At 31.9% G+C, this 17,416-nt stretch overlaps 1 protein-coding gene across 1 annotated transcript; it reads right to left on the bottom strand.

The window, feature by feature from the left end:
- Positions 1-191: 191 nt before the first annotated feature.
- Positions 192-17,416, bottom strand: LOC143064884 (exosome complex component MTR3-like). The gene is made up of 9 exons (XM_076238073.1): positions 17,246-17,416; positions 13,838-13,895; positions 11,876-11,954; positions 10,416-10,590; positions 9,698-9,758; positions 8,293-8,378; positions 6,523-6,582; positions 4,962-5,072; positions 192-1,612 (listed from the first exon to the last, which is right to left on the bottom strand). The coding sequence occupies exons 1-9, from the start codon at positions 17,333-17,335 to the stop codon at positions 1,511-1,513; spliced, it is 822 nt and encodes a 273-aa protein (XP_076094188.1). The 5' UTR covers positions 17,336-17,416; the 3' UTR covers positions 192-1,510.

The following is a 17,416-nucleotide window of genomic DNA, read 5'->3' as shown; positions in this document are numbered from 1 at the left end:
ACTTTCCGTTTTGAATTTTCCTTGGGGTTCAGTATTTTTGTGATTTTACTTATGAAGTAGTATTCTGACTGATTTGGATTTTGAAGTTAATGATTTTTTTACAGAATCAGTGATGATGTGTCTTGTAAAACATCCTTTCATGTAGATATTTCAACAAATGTACAGGATATATCAATTTGAAAGAATATGAATCATTTGAATTTCAAAAAGTGTATTGTCACTATTAGTATGATTAACTTTAATATCATATGAAACTGGGTTCTTGAAATCATAATATTAATGAATTCTTGAACCAATGCCTGCATATACATGTATACTAAACCAAGATCTCAATGCACATATTATTGATACACTTATTATGAATCTATTACAAATATAATAATCAACAAAATTATTTTATTCAGTGAAAATTTGTCCTGCTTAATATCTTTCTTGTTTTCTTGCTGAAGTTTACCAAAAGTAACCCTAATAAATAAACAAAGCTGAATCGTGTGAAAATTAAGTGGTATGAGGGAAATTCAAAAGCCATGATTAAAATCTTTCTTTATACAGAATCAATTAAGAATATCTGTCTTCCCTGTTCAAATGCCTTTCCTTTCATGATTTTAACCATGCATTTGCACTGTGTGGTTTCCAAAGTACTTACGATAGGTTTCATGGTTAAGGTCACTGCATACTGAAAACTATCAGTTAATCAGAGTGCAGGAAGACAATATTTCAATAGAACTTTTCTGGAAATTTTGATAAAATAAAGGATTTTCTTTTGAACTGTTTAATAGCAAAACTTAGTCATTCAAGTATATTAAACATAGTAAAGTGCCAGGAAAAACCCTGATGAATAAACAAATAAATGTATTGAAGGTAAGCTAGAGTCATAACTCATGAAGGGTAAAGGTCAAAAACCATCAAATCTGAACAAGATCTGTATTTTATGATCCATGACATTATGCTAAATTTTATAAGATTGGTAAAGTGGTATTTTAATCATTGAACAGTCAGCATGTGCTTCTCTAAATAGCTTCCTCCTTGATGTAGTAATTTTCAAATATATATATGTAGTAAGTGTACATCAATTCTATGCAGAGTACTGTGCTTCATAAAGATTTGCATGTGGCTGGCAGTGAGTGACAGGAGGACTTTTTTTAAAATTACAGAAATTGTCTTATATGTTAAAATAGAAAATACCATGTTTAATAGCAGTCAATATTCTTTTATTTAGAATAATGACTAAATTAAGCTACAACTATGCAGCTTTTTCATGTTTAAACATAATTCACCATATAATGTAATGAAGACATTATAATTACTTTGATGAAAACAAGAAAAATATCACACAGGGCCTCACTTTTTTATGTCTTGTTCCTGCAAAGCTAAATCAATTAGCCCCTTCTTTAGTCATGTATTCCATAAGATATTTCCAACACAACAATTCTTCTTTATTATTGTCTTCTACACAAGTGCCACTTCATAAACATTCTTAATGATAAACATTTTTTAAACATGATGATCATCATCTTTCACTGGCTGTTAGTTTGTCTTTTATAGAAGTGTGTAAAGTCTGCTGCATTGCTGGATAAATCTTCTGACAAGCTTCAACACAATCTGTCATTGCCTGAAATAGGTAAAAAAATAACATGAATTTGGCATTAAAATGGGCAAGATCATATCATGGTTACTAACTTTCAAGGTGATTGGAACTCAAAAACTACCTTGACCAAAAATTTTAACCTGAACCTTGACTAAAAACTTTAACCTGAAGCTGGACAGAGGGAAGATAGATGGAAGGATGCACTGACTGAAAAACATGATGACCTTGGTGGGGCATACAAATGTTGACATGTATATGTCTTTGATTCAATAATTTTGAATTGCTCAAAATGCTAATTTGATATATTAAAATTTATAAATTGTTTGATTTTTGGTTGCTTTATGTCCAGTGGCAATGGTATTTTCTAAAAAAAAAAATCATCATAATAAATATGTGTACCTCATATAAAACTACCTGAAACAAAAACTTAAACCTGACATGGGATTAATTTAAAACCGAGTCATAAATCTTCATTCAAGTACAAGGGCTGTGTTTCCATGAAAAGTTGAACATCCTAAACCAAAGGTAAACTTACTAGATCTATAACTCACCATTAATTATTAAATTCATAATGAGTAAGGATAGGATAATGCTTGATATCAACTCAAGTTATTCAATTTCAATATAATAATAACAAATGAGGCTTTGTTGTTCTTGTTTTGATTTCTACACAGTTTGATGAAGTATATCTGCTTCCTATGTCAAAGACAACAAGAATGTGTCCAAAGTACACGAATGCCCCACTCGCACTATCACTTTCCATGTTCAATGGACAGTGAAATTGGATAAAAAATATAATTAGGCATTAAAATTAGAAAGATAATATCATAGGGAACATGTGTACTAAGTTTCAAGTTGATTGGACTTCAAATTCATCAAAAACTACCTTGACCAAAAACTTTAACCTGAAACATGCACTTTCATTTTCTATGTTCAGTGGACCGTGAAATTGGAGTCAAAGGTTTAATTTGGCTTTAAAATTAGAAAGATCATATTATAAGGAACATGTTTACTAAGTTTCAAGTTGATTGGACTTCAACTTCATCAAAAACTACCTTGACCAAAAACTTTAACCTGACGCGGGACAGACGGACGAACGAGCAGACGAACGAACAGACAGACAGACGGACGCACAGACCAGAAAACATAATGCCCCTCTACTATCGTAGGTGGGGCATAAAAAGAAGATTATGTAGATTTCTAAAAAGTAGGTCACATAACAAAAAGCAGCTTATTTTGTGACTGATCATTGAACACTAAGTACTAAATTTCAAATCAAATGTATATATATGATGGGGACATACAAAGATTACATAACACTATATGCCTAAGCCACTGAGTGATGGGGACATACAAAGATTACATAACACTATATGCCTAAGCCACTGAGTGATGGGGACATACAAAGATTACATAACACTATATGCCTAAGCCTCTGAGTGATGGGGACATACAAAGATTACATAACACTATATGCCTAAGCCACTGAGTGATGGGGACATACAAAGATTACATAACACTATATGCCTAAGCCACTGAGTGATGGGGACATACAAAGATTACATAACACTATATGCCTAAGCCACTGAGTGATGGGACATACAAAGATTACATAACACTATATACCTAAGCCACTGAGTGATGGGACAAACAACGATTACATAATACTATATGCCTAAGCCACTGAGTGATGGGACATACAAAGATTACATAACACTATATACCTAAGCCACTGAGTGATGGGACAAACAACGATTACATAATACTATATGCCTAAGCCACTGAGTGATGGGACATACAAAGATTACATAACACTATATACCTAAGCCACTGAGTGATGGGGCCATACAAATATTACATAACACTATATGCCTAAGCCAATGAGTGACTGGGACATACAAAGATTACATAACACTATATACCTATGCCACTGAGTGATGGGGACATACAAAGATTACATAACACTATATGCCTAAGTCACTGAGTGATTGGGACATACAAAGATTACATAACACTATATGCCTAAGCCACTGAGTGATGGGGACATACAAAGATTACATAACACTATATGCCTAAGCCACTGAGTGATGGGACCTACAAAGATTACATAACACTATATACCTAAGCCACTGAGTGATGGGACAAACAACGATTACATAATACTATATGCCTAAGCCACTGAGTGATGGGACATACAAAGATTACATAACACTATATACCTAAGCCACTGAGTGATGGGACAAACAACGATTACATAATACTATATGCCTAAGCCACTGAGTGATGGGACAAACAAAGATTACATAACACTATATACCTAAGCCACTGAGTGATGGGGCCATACAAATATTACATAACACTATATGCCTAAGCCACTGAGTGACTGGGACATACAAAGATTACATAACACTATATACCTATGCCACTGAGTGATGGGGACATACAAAGATTACATAACACTATATGCCTTAGCCACTGAGTGATGGGGACATACAAAGATTACATATACTATATGCCTAAGCCACTGAGTGATGGGACATACAAAGATTACATAACACTATACGCCTAAGCCACTGAGTGATGGGACATACAAAGATTACATAACACTATATACCTAAGCCACTGAGTGATGGGGACATACAAAGATTACATAACACTATATGCCTAAGCCACTGAGTGATGGGGACACACAAAGATTACATAACACTATATGCCTAAGCCTCTGAGTGATGGGGACATACAAAGATTACATAACACTATATGCCTAAGCCTCTGAGTGATGGGGACATACAAAATTACATAACACTATATGCCTAAGCCACTGAGTGATGGGGACATACAAAGATTACATAACACTATATGCCTAAGCCACTGAGTGATGGGACATACAAAGATTACATAACACTATATACCTAAGCCACTGAGTGATGGGACAAACAACGATTACATAATACTATATGCCTAAGCCACTGAGTGATGGGGACATACAAAGATTACATAACACTATATGCCAAAGCCACTGAGTGATGGGGACATACAAAGATTACATAACACTATATGCCTAAGCCACTGAGTGATGGGACATACAAAGATTACATAACACTATATGCCTAAGCCACTGAGTGATGGGGACATACAAAGATTACATAACACTATATGCCTTAGCCACTGAGTGATGGGGACATACAAGATTACATAATACTATATGCCTAAGCCACTGAATGATGGGGACATACAAAGATTACATAACACTATATGCCTAAGCCACTGAGTGATGGGGACATACAAAGATTACATAACACTATATGCCTAAGCCACTGAGTGATGGGGACATACAAAGATTATAACTCCTGAATTCACATCAGATACTTACTCTTTTAAGAAAGTCAATCTGAATTTCTCCTTTTGATGTTATAGCTGATATCTGGTTTAATGAAGGCATAAATCCTATTGTTATACTACCATGATTTAGCTCTTTACTATTCTACAAATATAATTTCAAGGTTAAATATTCTTGAATATTGAATTCTAATCAGTAATGCTTAACTTTAATAATTTACACAGATAAGACTGAACATTGTTCTACCTAGTTTAATTATATTACCCAACCTAGAGATAATTACTACTTTTTCCCATCAAATGTACATATACATGTAATGGTACTGCAGATATTTGAATACCTATTTGTTCTATTAAAATAACAACATGCCAAACAGCCTTTGAATTCATCACTATGTCTCATAATATTAATATGAAAAGTTCAAAATGGGTAGTTAGAACCCTGTGTTTCGTCTGTGATTGCTACTGTCAGTGAAAAATTGTAATGTTAACATCAAAAAATGAAGTCCATTTATGAGTTAAAAAGGGAAAGACCTTTAAATTTTCTTCAAATTCTATTTCTTTATTTTGAAGAAATTCAGTCAACGTTTTGTAACAGCTCATGAAGCTTTCACAAAGTTATTGAAACAAATTTAATCACAGACTATATGAGCCAGTCCATGCGAAAAGGTACAAAAATGGAAATTTTACGAAATACTAAAAAGTATGCATAATTATTGGTAGTAGACTTGTGATTTATAAAACACATTTACTTTTCCTCATATCCTTAAGCTGTGAGCTACACGCACCTGGAAGTGTTGAGACCCCCCCCCCCCTTTTTAGTTTTATCAAGATTTTTAATGAATTATTTCATATATTTCAATCATTTTCAAGGTACAGTTTAAATGGCTTGATTTGCCAATAGATAATGTTAATCACGGTAGCAGTGGGGGGGATAAGGCTCTCGCTTACAATGCTGATATCAATGCAATCAAACCGGGCAACGATTCGAATCCCGTGCAACGAAGGTTGATTTATATAATATTAAATGACTTAACTTAACTTAAATTTCAATTTCTAAAACACAAGAGGTCATAGTTTTTGTATTTTCCCTCATGTTTTAATGTTGTCTTAATTTCCTTAAACTGGTTAAACTGAAGAAAATTATTGACCTTTGTCTCTCTAGTGTCGTAAAATTTTAAGTTTCTGGTCGGTATAGCATTAGTCCAGGGAAAAATTGATTTTACACTTGCTCAAATACCAAAACTTCAGATATTTCTACGTCTTTTGCTGTTTTAATTGACAAATTTGGAATAGAATTGACAATCTTACGAATGTTTACATTAATGTAATTTTTTTCGGATAAAATCGTTTTTCAAAAATATTATAACAAACTTTGATAACGTGTCCTGTAAAGTTTATTAAAAGGACTTTTTGTACCTTTTCACATGGACTGGCTCATATGTAAATGTTTATTGCTAAATAAATTAGTACATTTATCTGTAAAATACAGGAAACTTATTTCTATGTGATTCTATGCCTATGTCGTCAGGCGGCAAGAAAATTGCCAGTAACTACCAAATATAAAAAGAATACAACAAGCCTTTGCAGCTTACTTGACTGTCATATTCTTCATTAACTGTAGGATCTGTTAGAACTTTGTCTTCATGAATTTTCTGCAACAAAGATAACAAATCAAAATCTTGAATATATATATTATTAGGGAGCTAATGTTTCAGTAGACAATTCAAATATCACATTTAAGGCAATATTTTCACAGCTCTTTTCCAGGCTCTTACTGTAACCATGAATATGACACATGTTATAGCTCAGTGTAAGATTGTTCTGTGAAGAACAAACTAATGCTAAAAAAATGTGTGACAAAAATATTTATTTATCGTATTCATCAAGTATGTGTATGTCAGACTTTAAAAATGCTCAAACATTACAACTTATCTCAGTCAAGCTGTTGATCAAATAAGATGTCTATTTTATATTTATTTTTGGTAGACAACTGCAAATCTATAGAAGTAATCTCGTTTGAAAATAAATCAACCATGTTGAGCACTGTAATCTCAAAGAATGCAAATGATAATCTTTTAGATGGCAAATTCAATATACATGATGGATAACTCTGATTCTCAAATACAAAAGAGTAAAATTCATTTAAATCAAAAATGTTTTTGTTAAAACAATTTAGACAGGACCAAGACAAAAGCACACTGGTACAACCCAACATTTACTGTCAAGATGACAACACAACCAGTCTTGGTAAGGATAGAAATTTAATGACTTGAACTTACAATTTATAGTTAAGCTGTTAATATCAATCCCCCCTGAGTTCAATCAATATATTTTTTATTAAGGTGGTACCCAACATTTTCACTAAAATTAGTTTGGGTCGTTTAATTTTCATAAAATTTTGACAAAGTATTTACTTTGACCCTTTAACAAAAATATAAAAATTTCAAAAATTTTGAACCAACCATTTTATCATAAAAATTACACTGGTTATATAGCAGTTTGACAAACACCAATTTTGATCACTGAGAAGCTTAATATTCCCTTTACTACACAACATAATTAAAACGTTTAGCTGACTTTACAGAGTTATCTCCCTGTAGTGTTAGGTACCACTTTAAATAAACAATAACTAAAGTTTTTAAAGATATATACAAAAAAAATCTATGTCTTTTTTTTTGTGTGTAACTTTGGACTGACAGCAAACTTGACAAGTAAGCATTATCATGATTACACCAAAGATGCAGTATCTGAACTAAACTAACCATGGAACAACCTATTACCAAATCATAAACCTCTATTCCAGCATCTGCTAAGGCCATTGATGCAGATGTTATAGAAGTATCTTATCATAACCAAACTCACCATAGAACAACCTATTACCAAATCATAAACCTCTATTCCAGCATCTGCTAAGGCCATTGATGCACATGTTATAGAAGTATCTTATCATAACCAAACTCACCATAGAACAACCTATTACCAAATCATAAACCTCTATTCCAGCATCTGCTAAGGCCATTGATGCACATGTTATAGAAGTATCTTATCATAACCAAACTCACCATAGAACAACCTATTACCAAATCATAAACCTCTATTCCAGCATCTGCTAAGGCCATTGATGCACATGTTATAGAAGTATCTTATCATAACCAAACTCACCATGGAACAACCTATTACCAAATCATAAACCTCTATTTCAGCATCTGCTAAGGCCATTGATGCACATGTTATAGAAGTATCTTATCATAACCAAACTCACCATGGAACAACCTATTACCAAATCATAAACCTCTATTACAGCATCTGCTAAGGTCATTGATGCACATGTTATAGAAGTATCTTATCATAAGCAAACTCACCATGGAACAACCTATTACCAAATCATAAACCTCTATTCCAGCATCTGCTAAGGCCATTGATGCACATGTTATAGAAGCTGCTAATGCTGTAAGATATAAGGACATTTATTACATAAGGCAGGAAATCTATACCATTCAAATATGTGAATATATCAAAGCAGTAAAAATATGTGAAATATACAAAATTACCGTCAATCATTTGCTCAATCACCAAAAAACTTTTAATTCTTCTCTTGTCGTTACTTATCATTCATTCATTGTTTTCAGAAGATTAGCTGCTGTTACTTGTATTGTTTTAATTTTTGCCAATTCTTTTAACAACTAGAATTTCAAACTTCATATATCATTTAAAGTTGCTTTAGCATTTGGCTCTAAAATTGGAACACTGAAGACTAAATCCATTTCTGGTCATTGTTTTGGTAATTTATTTAATTCTGCACACTCTCTATTTCTTTAAAATTTATTGATAAGTTGTCAGAATGAGGTATGTTTATTAAAAACTATGAAATATGTGTTGGATGCAGTTAGTATGTATCTATCTGACCTTATGCATTGTCAGATATTATTATAAAGCTCTCCCTGTTATAACCTTTGGCATGGATATGTCATAGAGCATCCACATGTCTGATATATGTCCTATGATCATGAGCTGTTTCATGCTCTAGTGATCAGGTTAAGTTTTTCTGAAGTTTTCTATCCTCAATACCTATCCATGATATAATGTCATAATATGGCATTAGCAATTGTTAATATCATATCTATATCTTATAAATGCCATAAGTCTTAACCCTATTTCAAGTGCTTTTTAACATGTCCGGATCTAGTATGAAGCATATAAATTATATTGATTGATTGTTGGTTGCTTAGCGTCCAGTGGCAAATATTTCATGCATATTCAGGACAAGAACAAGTTCACAATAAATACAATAGGTAGGTCTTGTCACAATAGAGGACATCTGGGATGATGATCGGGAAAATTTGAACTGCCACTGGAAAATGAGGGTATATTGGATAGGGACAGAAATTTTGCCTTGCAACAGGCCACCTACGGACCACGCAAAGATTTGTTGCAAGGGTTCTTAACGTGCAAGGAGTGTGGCACTCTCTATACACAATGCATCGGATTTAACGTCCCCATTCTGACCGGACACATATAAATTATAAATCATAGGTTAAAAAACTTTTTATTTATGAGTTGGTTTTTTATTAATTAACAAATACATTTGATAGCTTTTATTTGACCAGTGAGTTTGAGAGAGCACTGCCCTTTAAAGAAATATCACACATTGTATCAACTCTAATGCAATAGCAGCAACATGTTTATAGAGTAATTCCAGTGTAAATGTGGTACTAAAGTAACAAGTTGAACTGTATAGTAATCTGTCATGATTACATTATCTCTTACCACTGCCATCATTCTGTAAAACTTCTACAAAGATGTTAACCTGAGCTTTGGGAAACTTGTGCTGAAACAAAAGTCACAAATGTTAACATTTATTATTGAATTTTTATAGGATGCTTTCAAATAGATGTTAACCACATATCTGTTTGTAAAGAAACAAAAATCCTGGATGCATTATTTTTTAATGGAAGCTATCTTAACTTTATAAATACATGCATGAATTTAGTAATATTCCATGAATTACTGAGAATAGTCAATATTCATAAATTATTTGTACGCCTATTACCTAACAATAACAAAAACTTATTTTGAATAGGTCATAACAAATGTCTAACTTCTCCAGGGCAATTATTCATCCTCTTTTTTAAAGAATTTCAAGTTACAAAGCAGTCTACTATTTCATCAAATATGTTCCAAGTATCCCATTACTTGCATATATATTCAATATTCAATATAACAAGTCTAAAAGGGTACAACATCACCAAAAAATAACAATAAAATGAACAAATGTTAAATATTTTGAATAACAGATATCCTTCATCAGTATGAAAATGAATACATGAATATATATATATATAAGTAATGGAATAAGTATATATTATATTTTGTAGTGAACTGTATCATAACTATATGATCCATCACCCAATAAGATTTATCGTTGCCTATTATTCAGTTATTTAATATTCAATATTTAATATATTAATTAACAGTGTTGAATTACCAGACAAACAGCAGGTTCTAATGCCTCAAGTAACTGGACAGAGAAATCTTTCTCCTCACTGTCTTGTTGATGTTGTCTTCTGTAGCTACATGAAAAAGTGGCATATTTGAATTCACAGGTAAGTTGTCCCTTCATACTGAATTCTTCTTTCCTGACAACTTCTCTAGGACCATATCTAGAAGAAAAATTTAGTAACATGAAACGATAAAATTATTCAAATCATGATAAATCATGTCTGTGTAATCATGGTAATTTGGTATGGTTTAACAGATTAAAAAAAAACACATCTGTCTATCACAAGATAAATATATATTTGCTTTTAGCTAGAAGCAGAAAACCTATCTTTTCTTAAAAGGATTGAACTTGATCAAAATGTTATGAAAAGGGAATAATAGAAAAGTAACACATTTTCATTTGCTTTAACTTTTATGCCCAAAGTAGACTGCATGTGCTTCAATGAATAAAATATGGATTTTTCTTTGCAACTAATTTTATATTTCTGCGACATGATGAAGTGAAGAGCATTTCAGTGACTCTGTGATGACAATTAAAACTTTATGTGTAATTATCTACCTATACATTTCATATAACGAACTTCAAAAGTGAGCTAATACCAACTTTCACATCAGCTTTCTTTTGTCCCTCTTTCTTTAGCAATTTGATAACAAATTGAAAATGGACATGTTCAACTTACCTAGTGTTTTATATTCTTTGATAGGGAAATACATGTGAAATAATTACTGTATGTCGTATAAAGATTTAAACAACAAAAAACTTCATTGATTGGCAGAGAATCTATAAAAATCAAAAATACATATAACTCAGATAACATTCAAGGAAAGTTAATTACTACATTGCAGCTGAAAAGTTGAAGTTTTGATTATTTTATAATCATAAATGTACAAATATGTACAAGAGAGCATAATCAAATCCATGAAAATGAGATTAAATTTACAAATTTGCAGAATATTTCAGTTTTGACATCAATCAACAGATAATTTTTAATTTACAATTATGACCATGTGACTGATTGTTATGGAAACAGAATGACATGTATGATTATGTATGATTATGATTATTATGAATGATTATGATTATTATGGAAACAGAGATTTTTATCAAATATGCACATTTCCGTGACATGCTGATCAACACAAAATACTGATGTTTATATATGATGATATATTTTTGATATTTCAAATTTAGATTAAAAAGAGTTTACATATCGATTCCCTGTATACTTAATAATCAACACTATAATGTTTGAATCAATAAAAAAACAAAAAAAATCTTAGAAATATGAAAGGAAATTTATGCAGCATCAATTCTTTTGCATTTCTTGGTTGCCAGGAACATAGCAAAAGAAACACCTCAGAAATGACTCCTTGATTTGTTGACAGCCATGTCTCTATTTCCATACTACCACTTTCACTATTATATCTTTCATGTTTAATACTTACACAGAACAAATTATTTTTGTTTCCCCTTGTTCAATGTAAGCTGAACCTCTGGCTTGGCTTACTACTCCTGTTTTGATAACTGTAAAAGAAAAGTCTCAATACTATAAGTTATCTACGGTCATATCCCTAGAAATGGATATTGTAACACCCTGAAGTACTCCTGTTTTGATAACTGTAAAAGAAAAGTCTCAATACTATAAGTTATCTACGGTCATATCCCTAGAAATGGATATTGTAACACCCTGAAGTACTCCTGTTTTGATAACTGTAAAAGAAAAGTCTCAATACTACTCCTGTTTTGATAACTGTAAAAGAAAAGTCTCAATACTATAAGTTATCTACGTTCATATCCCTAGATATGGATATTGTAACACCCTGAAGTACTCCTGTTTTGATAACTGTGAAAGAAAAGTCTCAATACTATAAGTTATCTACGTTCATATCCCTAGATATGGATATTGTAATACCCTGAAGTATCCAAGTACACCCTGAGGCGTAGCAAAAGGGTGTACAGGGTACTGAAGGGTGTTAAAATATCCATATCTATGGATATAAACGTAGATAACGAATTTATCCCCAGTCTTAGTCTAATTCTGGCGATTTTTTAGAGAAATTCGACCACAAAGTTTGACATGAAAGTAACGTTTTTTCACTTTTTAAATTTGTTTTATTGAAATTTGGGAATTTGACATATTTTTAACGGGATGTAGGGTATAACTTTGGTAGAACGCTACAGGTAGACAAATATAAGAAGTTTTTAATCTAGAGACAGAGAAACTGGAATCGGTTGAATTTGGCGCTCAATAGTGTGAGAGTTACATCATAGACGGTGTGATGTCAACAAGGGTCATTTGCATAGCTAGGTCAGTCCCATTCATTGACAATGTGGCAGCATAATGATGCATTAACGGAGTGTAAATAACCGACATAATAAGATAAAATTAGTGGATTTATCATTAAGAATCTTATTAAACAGACATCGGGGACAATCTACAGAATTCGATATTTCATAAGGAACAACCATGGAACTATGGAAAATGCGCGCAAATTTCCCTGATGTAATGGGTAGCAACACTCAGGGGCTATGGGTTTTGTAACGACATGCGTTAACCAATCAAAATCCTAGAAATATACTAAGCCGCGGATAACGGTAATTAACATACACGTAAATTCTGTATATGAAAAACATATTGTTGAGTTACCGGTTAAATAAACATTTTTTTTCTTACTTTCACAGAAATAACTAGATAGCATATATAAGTAAATCAACAGTTATCTCAAGTGGAGGAAAAATTGTTTGTATTTTATGAGTATCTCATATGATTTTTTTTTATTTATGAGTCTTATGTTGCAATCTTTTTTGTCTGCTCTGTATTCTATGGACTTTTTTTGTTAGTTTTGGCAATGGAGTTGTTACATTTTTTTTTAACTTTCTGGTATCTTATTTATTTGTACCTAGCATGTTTAGGGTAAATCATTGGGCTTCAACCAAATGGTTCAAGTAAACATTTTAAATAAATTTAATAAATGGTATTGGGTGTAAGAATATCATGAATATGTACATGTTAAAACTTGTTAGCAATCTTTGGATACATGTACAATGTACTTTTATTATACATATCTTTTTTTTAATGCAACATCCAGAAGATAATTTAAGTATGTAATACAGGATGCAATTTTGATATTGATTTACCTTCATGATATATGGGTTTTTATTTAACAAAATAATATTACTGAAAACAATACACATCTTTTAAGGATATTTAGTTGCCAAATTAGTACACCTAAATTGGCATATTGCTTTAGAAGTTATATGTAAAAAAGCTATTTTATTAGTTATGAACAAGCTAATTTAACTTCAAATCCTGTCAACTGCCATATTTTGCATTGTTATGCTTGGACAAAATAATTGTGTAAATATTAAATATACTGTCATGACTGTGAATTGCTCTATCTACTTACACATTTTTCTGAGATCCTCACATTTTCGTCCATCATTACGAATTCCATTTGAAGACACCTACAAAAAGTTATGGTCAGGTACATGAATAAGTAACAGAAATTTGATAGAGAATGTCACATTGTGCATTCATATTCTTATACATAAATTTAATTTTCAAATGAATAATTAGGTTTTACATTTTTTAAAATCTTATTCAACATGTGTTCAATGAAAATTCTATATACTTATAAAACAAGAGCAAATTTGTACAGGCAATAACGATCGATAGGTCATGCTTTCACTATGTAGTACCAAAAATCAAAATTAACTGAGCATTTGACCTTTATCCAATGTACGTCTAGATGTCATAGGTGGACCAGAAGAAGAGAAATAATGTCCTCTACTACATTGTACATGTATAGCTGAGTTTGTCTGGATGGGAGATTCATTTAAATTCTAGTAAATATTTAACTAGTCTGAGATTACTCAGACGTCCAACAGCTGTTTTGCCAGACAAGCAATGCCCCAGCTTGTCTGGCAAAACAGCTGTTGGATGTCAGAGTAATCTCATACTAATAATTAACTAACAATTCTGGTAAGAATTCTGAGTTATACAATATTATATACCACATTGATTTATTATGGGGAGGAAGTCCCTAATTACGGTAGAAAAATAAAAATATTTGTTTTTTAAAAATCCGAAAAATTTTCTGAAATTTTCATCATGTTCATTCTACTAATGACCTTTAATAATATCTTTAACTTTTTTTCCCACACTTTTTTAAATCCCTGCATCTGTGAAGAAAACTACTTCCTTTTTCTGGTCTTGTTTGAATGAGACTTTAATAGTATAGTAAAATGTAGGAAGGAATTCAATACACCTTATCACTCATCTTGGCTGACATGGTCGCTTGAACTTTAGACATCATACATAATCACTTTTCCATTGTGGCGTCAGATTTTTTGTTTTATGTCGTAAAATTTTTACGAAAACCTGTGTGATTATACTGTGAGAATCCGGGTCCGTCCGCTCTGATTTTGGTTCGCCCTAGTTACTGTTGGTCCTAGTTCCGTTTCGCCCTGAGACCGTTCGCCCTCATTTTTATTTTTGATTATAGCGTTGTGTTGTGTGTATTTAATTGATTGAAGCACTTGGTGGAAACGACATGAACTGCAGAAATAGCATATCGGAAAAACGTTACTATAATTTCGTCTTTTTTGATTACCTTTAGTAGGAAGAGCATTATGCACATGTACACTTCCATAGATTATGGAATAATGCACCGGTTCCATAATCCATTTCCATATATAACAAATTTGTCAAAACACACTCAAGATCAAAGAAGCCAAGCTGGGAAAATAATTTCCCTTTAATGCCTAACAATTTGAACATCAGTGTTTTTACCCATCCAAGCTGACTATTTTATTTGAGAAAAATGTTATTTTCATTATTAATCCATCAAAGACAATTCATATACCAATCAGTGATATCAAAGATTTCAAATTATTCCTAATTAGCAATCAAAATTCAATCAACAGTAATTAAAAGTAATTATAAAATAAAGTGTAACAATGCAGCCAAGAATTTTATTTAATTAATATTCTGTATTTAACTTTTAATAGATATACATAAATTTTAATATATATAAATATAAATTTCTTTCATTAATGCAACATGTATATCATAAATGAAAATAGGGCGAACGCACCCAGGGAGAACGAATTGCCAGGGCGAACAAACTTAGTGAGAACGAACCTAGGGCGAACATGTAATCAGGGCGAAAGATCCCGTTACCATACTGTGATATCCAGTAATGGGGGACAAATAGCGATAAAGTGTAATCCAATTCATTTTTATTAATTGTTTGATATAAAAAAAAGTTACCTGATAAGTTTTTTTTTTATTACATTGAATATGACGTCATAACTTAAATTATGTCACTACTAAAATCCCTAACAACAGAACCAAAATCGGAAACGTTTCTGAATTTCAGTTTCTTTTTTTAACAAGTTTGAGTTAAAAAAAATAATTCATACAAACTTCTTCCCCTTTCACAGGTAATGCTTGCATCATATTACAATTAGATTCAGCTCCTACATGCAGTGTCTCATTGGCGTCCAAGCGTTACATGGTCTAGACTGATTTACAGTAGGGGTAGAGACTTATTTTTATGGATGTCTTAATCTGTCTAGTCGGATATGAATAATCAGACATTTTTATGGTAGGTAGTAGGGTCATTAATCAACAGATCCAGGTGTGACTGGTAATATATTTGTCCTTTCATCTTAATCCTTGCTACTAGAATTACGGTTCACTGATTTCAGAATCAGGTTACCTGTAACTTTAACCTCTCAGTCACTTAATTGATTATAGAAGTTCTACATCCTACATGTATTTGGCATAAAATATGTTTACAGGTGAAGTACTGGAGAAAACTTTGTTTTAATAAAAGTAGCCTAATTCTTTTAATCATGGTTTTTATATTTCTGTTGTGATATGACTATACTTATTATATATCTACCGATGTTCTCCACATTTCAACTGCTATTTTACTATTTATTTTCTTTGTTTCTCAAAATTATTTTTATTTTATGTGCCTTGTTGTTTGTTTTTTTTTGTATCTTTTTCTTATTTGTTTGCATAAAATTTTTAAACATATTTTTATTCTACAATGTTCCATTTCTGGAAGGTTATTTTTGTTTTACTGATTTATTTTCCACGTCAATCCATTGATTAGCAGAATGCTGTACAAAGTGCTATTGCATATGTTTTAGTGTGACCCGATCACATGCAAAATATTTCTATATTAATCACACTACATTTGTATACAATATTCAGTCTGCGTTGGGTCAGTTCCGAGATGGAAACAGGGATCTCCTGTAGTTGGTGATTGCAATACTGGTATACTAGTATTGTGCACAATACTGATATAAAAAATTTGTACCAGTATTGTACCAGTATTATGGTTTTTTTTAAATTTTATCCCTCTATACAGGTATACAGTAATTTCATAATGCTAAAAACTAAATTTTCTTAAAATTGGTCGTTTTAGGTAAAATGGCACTAATTTATAGAAAATGGAACAACTTCTCCCAAAGAAATATATTTTTATTGTGGGTTTTAAAAAAGTTAGAAGCCTAGAAAATAGTCAAATTTTCTGATTTTTCATAGGCTTGTATCTTCTCAGTAAATTAAGATAAGGATAATCATCTTTTAGAAAAGTTGCTGCATTTTTCATGAATATGTGCCATTTTAAGAAAAAAGACTCAGTTAAGAAAGTTTTGTTTTTTAGCACTACAAAATGATTACTCAAATGAGGGATTGTTACTCATTTGGGGAACAGTTCCCCATTTAGTGGGTTGTCCCCAACCGGGTATAATCACCTTACAGAAGGTTTGTTCCCAACCTGTTTAATTTGTTACATTACCATCAAAGTTTTGGTACTATCGGTTGGAGTATATGCCAAATGACTGAACGATTCCTCTGGACCTCCAATCCTTCGAGTATCGGTCGGCATTTTCCCTGCTTTGTATATGGTAATGTTCAAAAGCTCATGAGCGACGAATGGGGGCTGACATTTTGAAAATTGTAGAAGTTT

The sequence above is a fragment of the Mytilus galloprovincialis genome, chromosome 2, assembly GCF_965363235.1.
Source record: "Mytilus galloprovincialis chromosome 2, xbMytGall1.hap1.1, whole genome shotgun sequence".
Lineage (NCBI taxonomy): Eukaryota > Metazoa > Mollusca > Bivalvia > Mytilida > Mytilidae > Mytilus > Mytilus galloprovincialis.
This window is presented reverse-complemented; position numbering and strand designations above follow the sequence as displayed.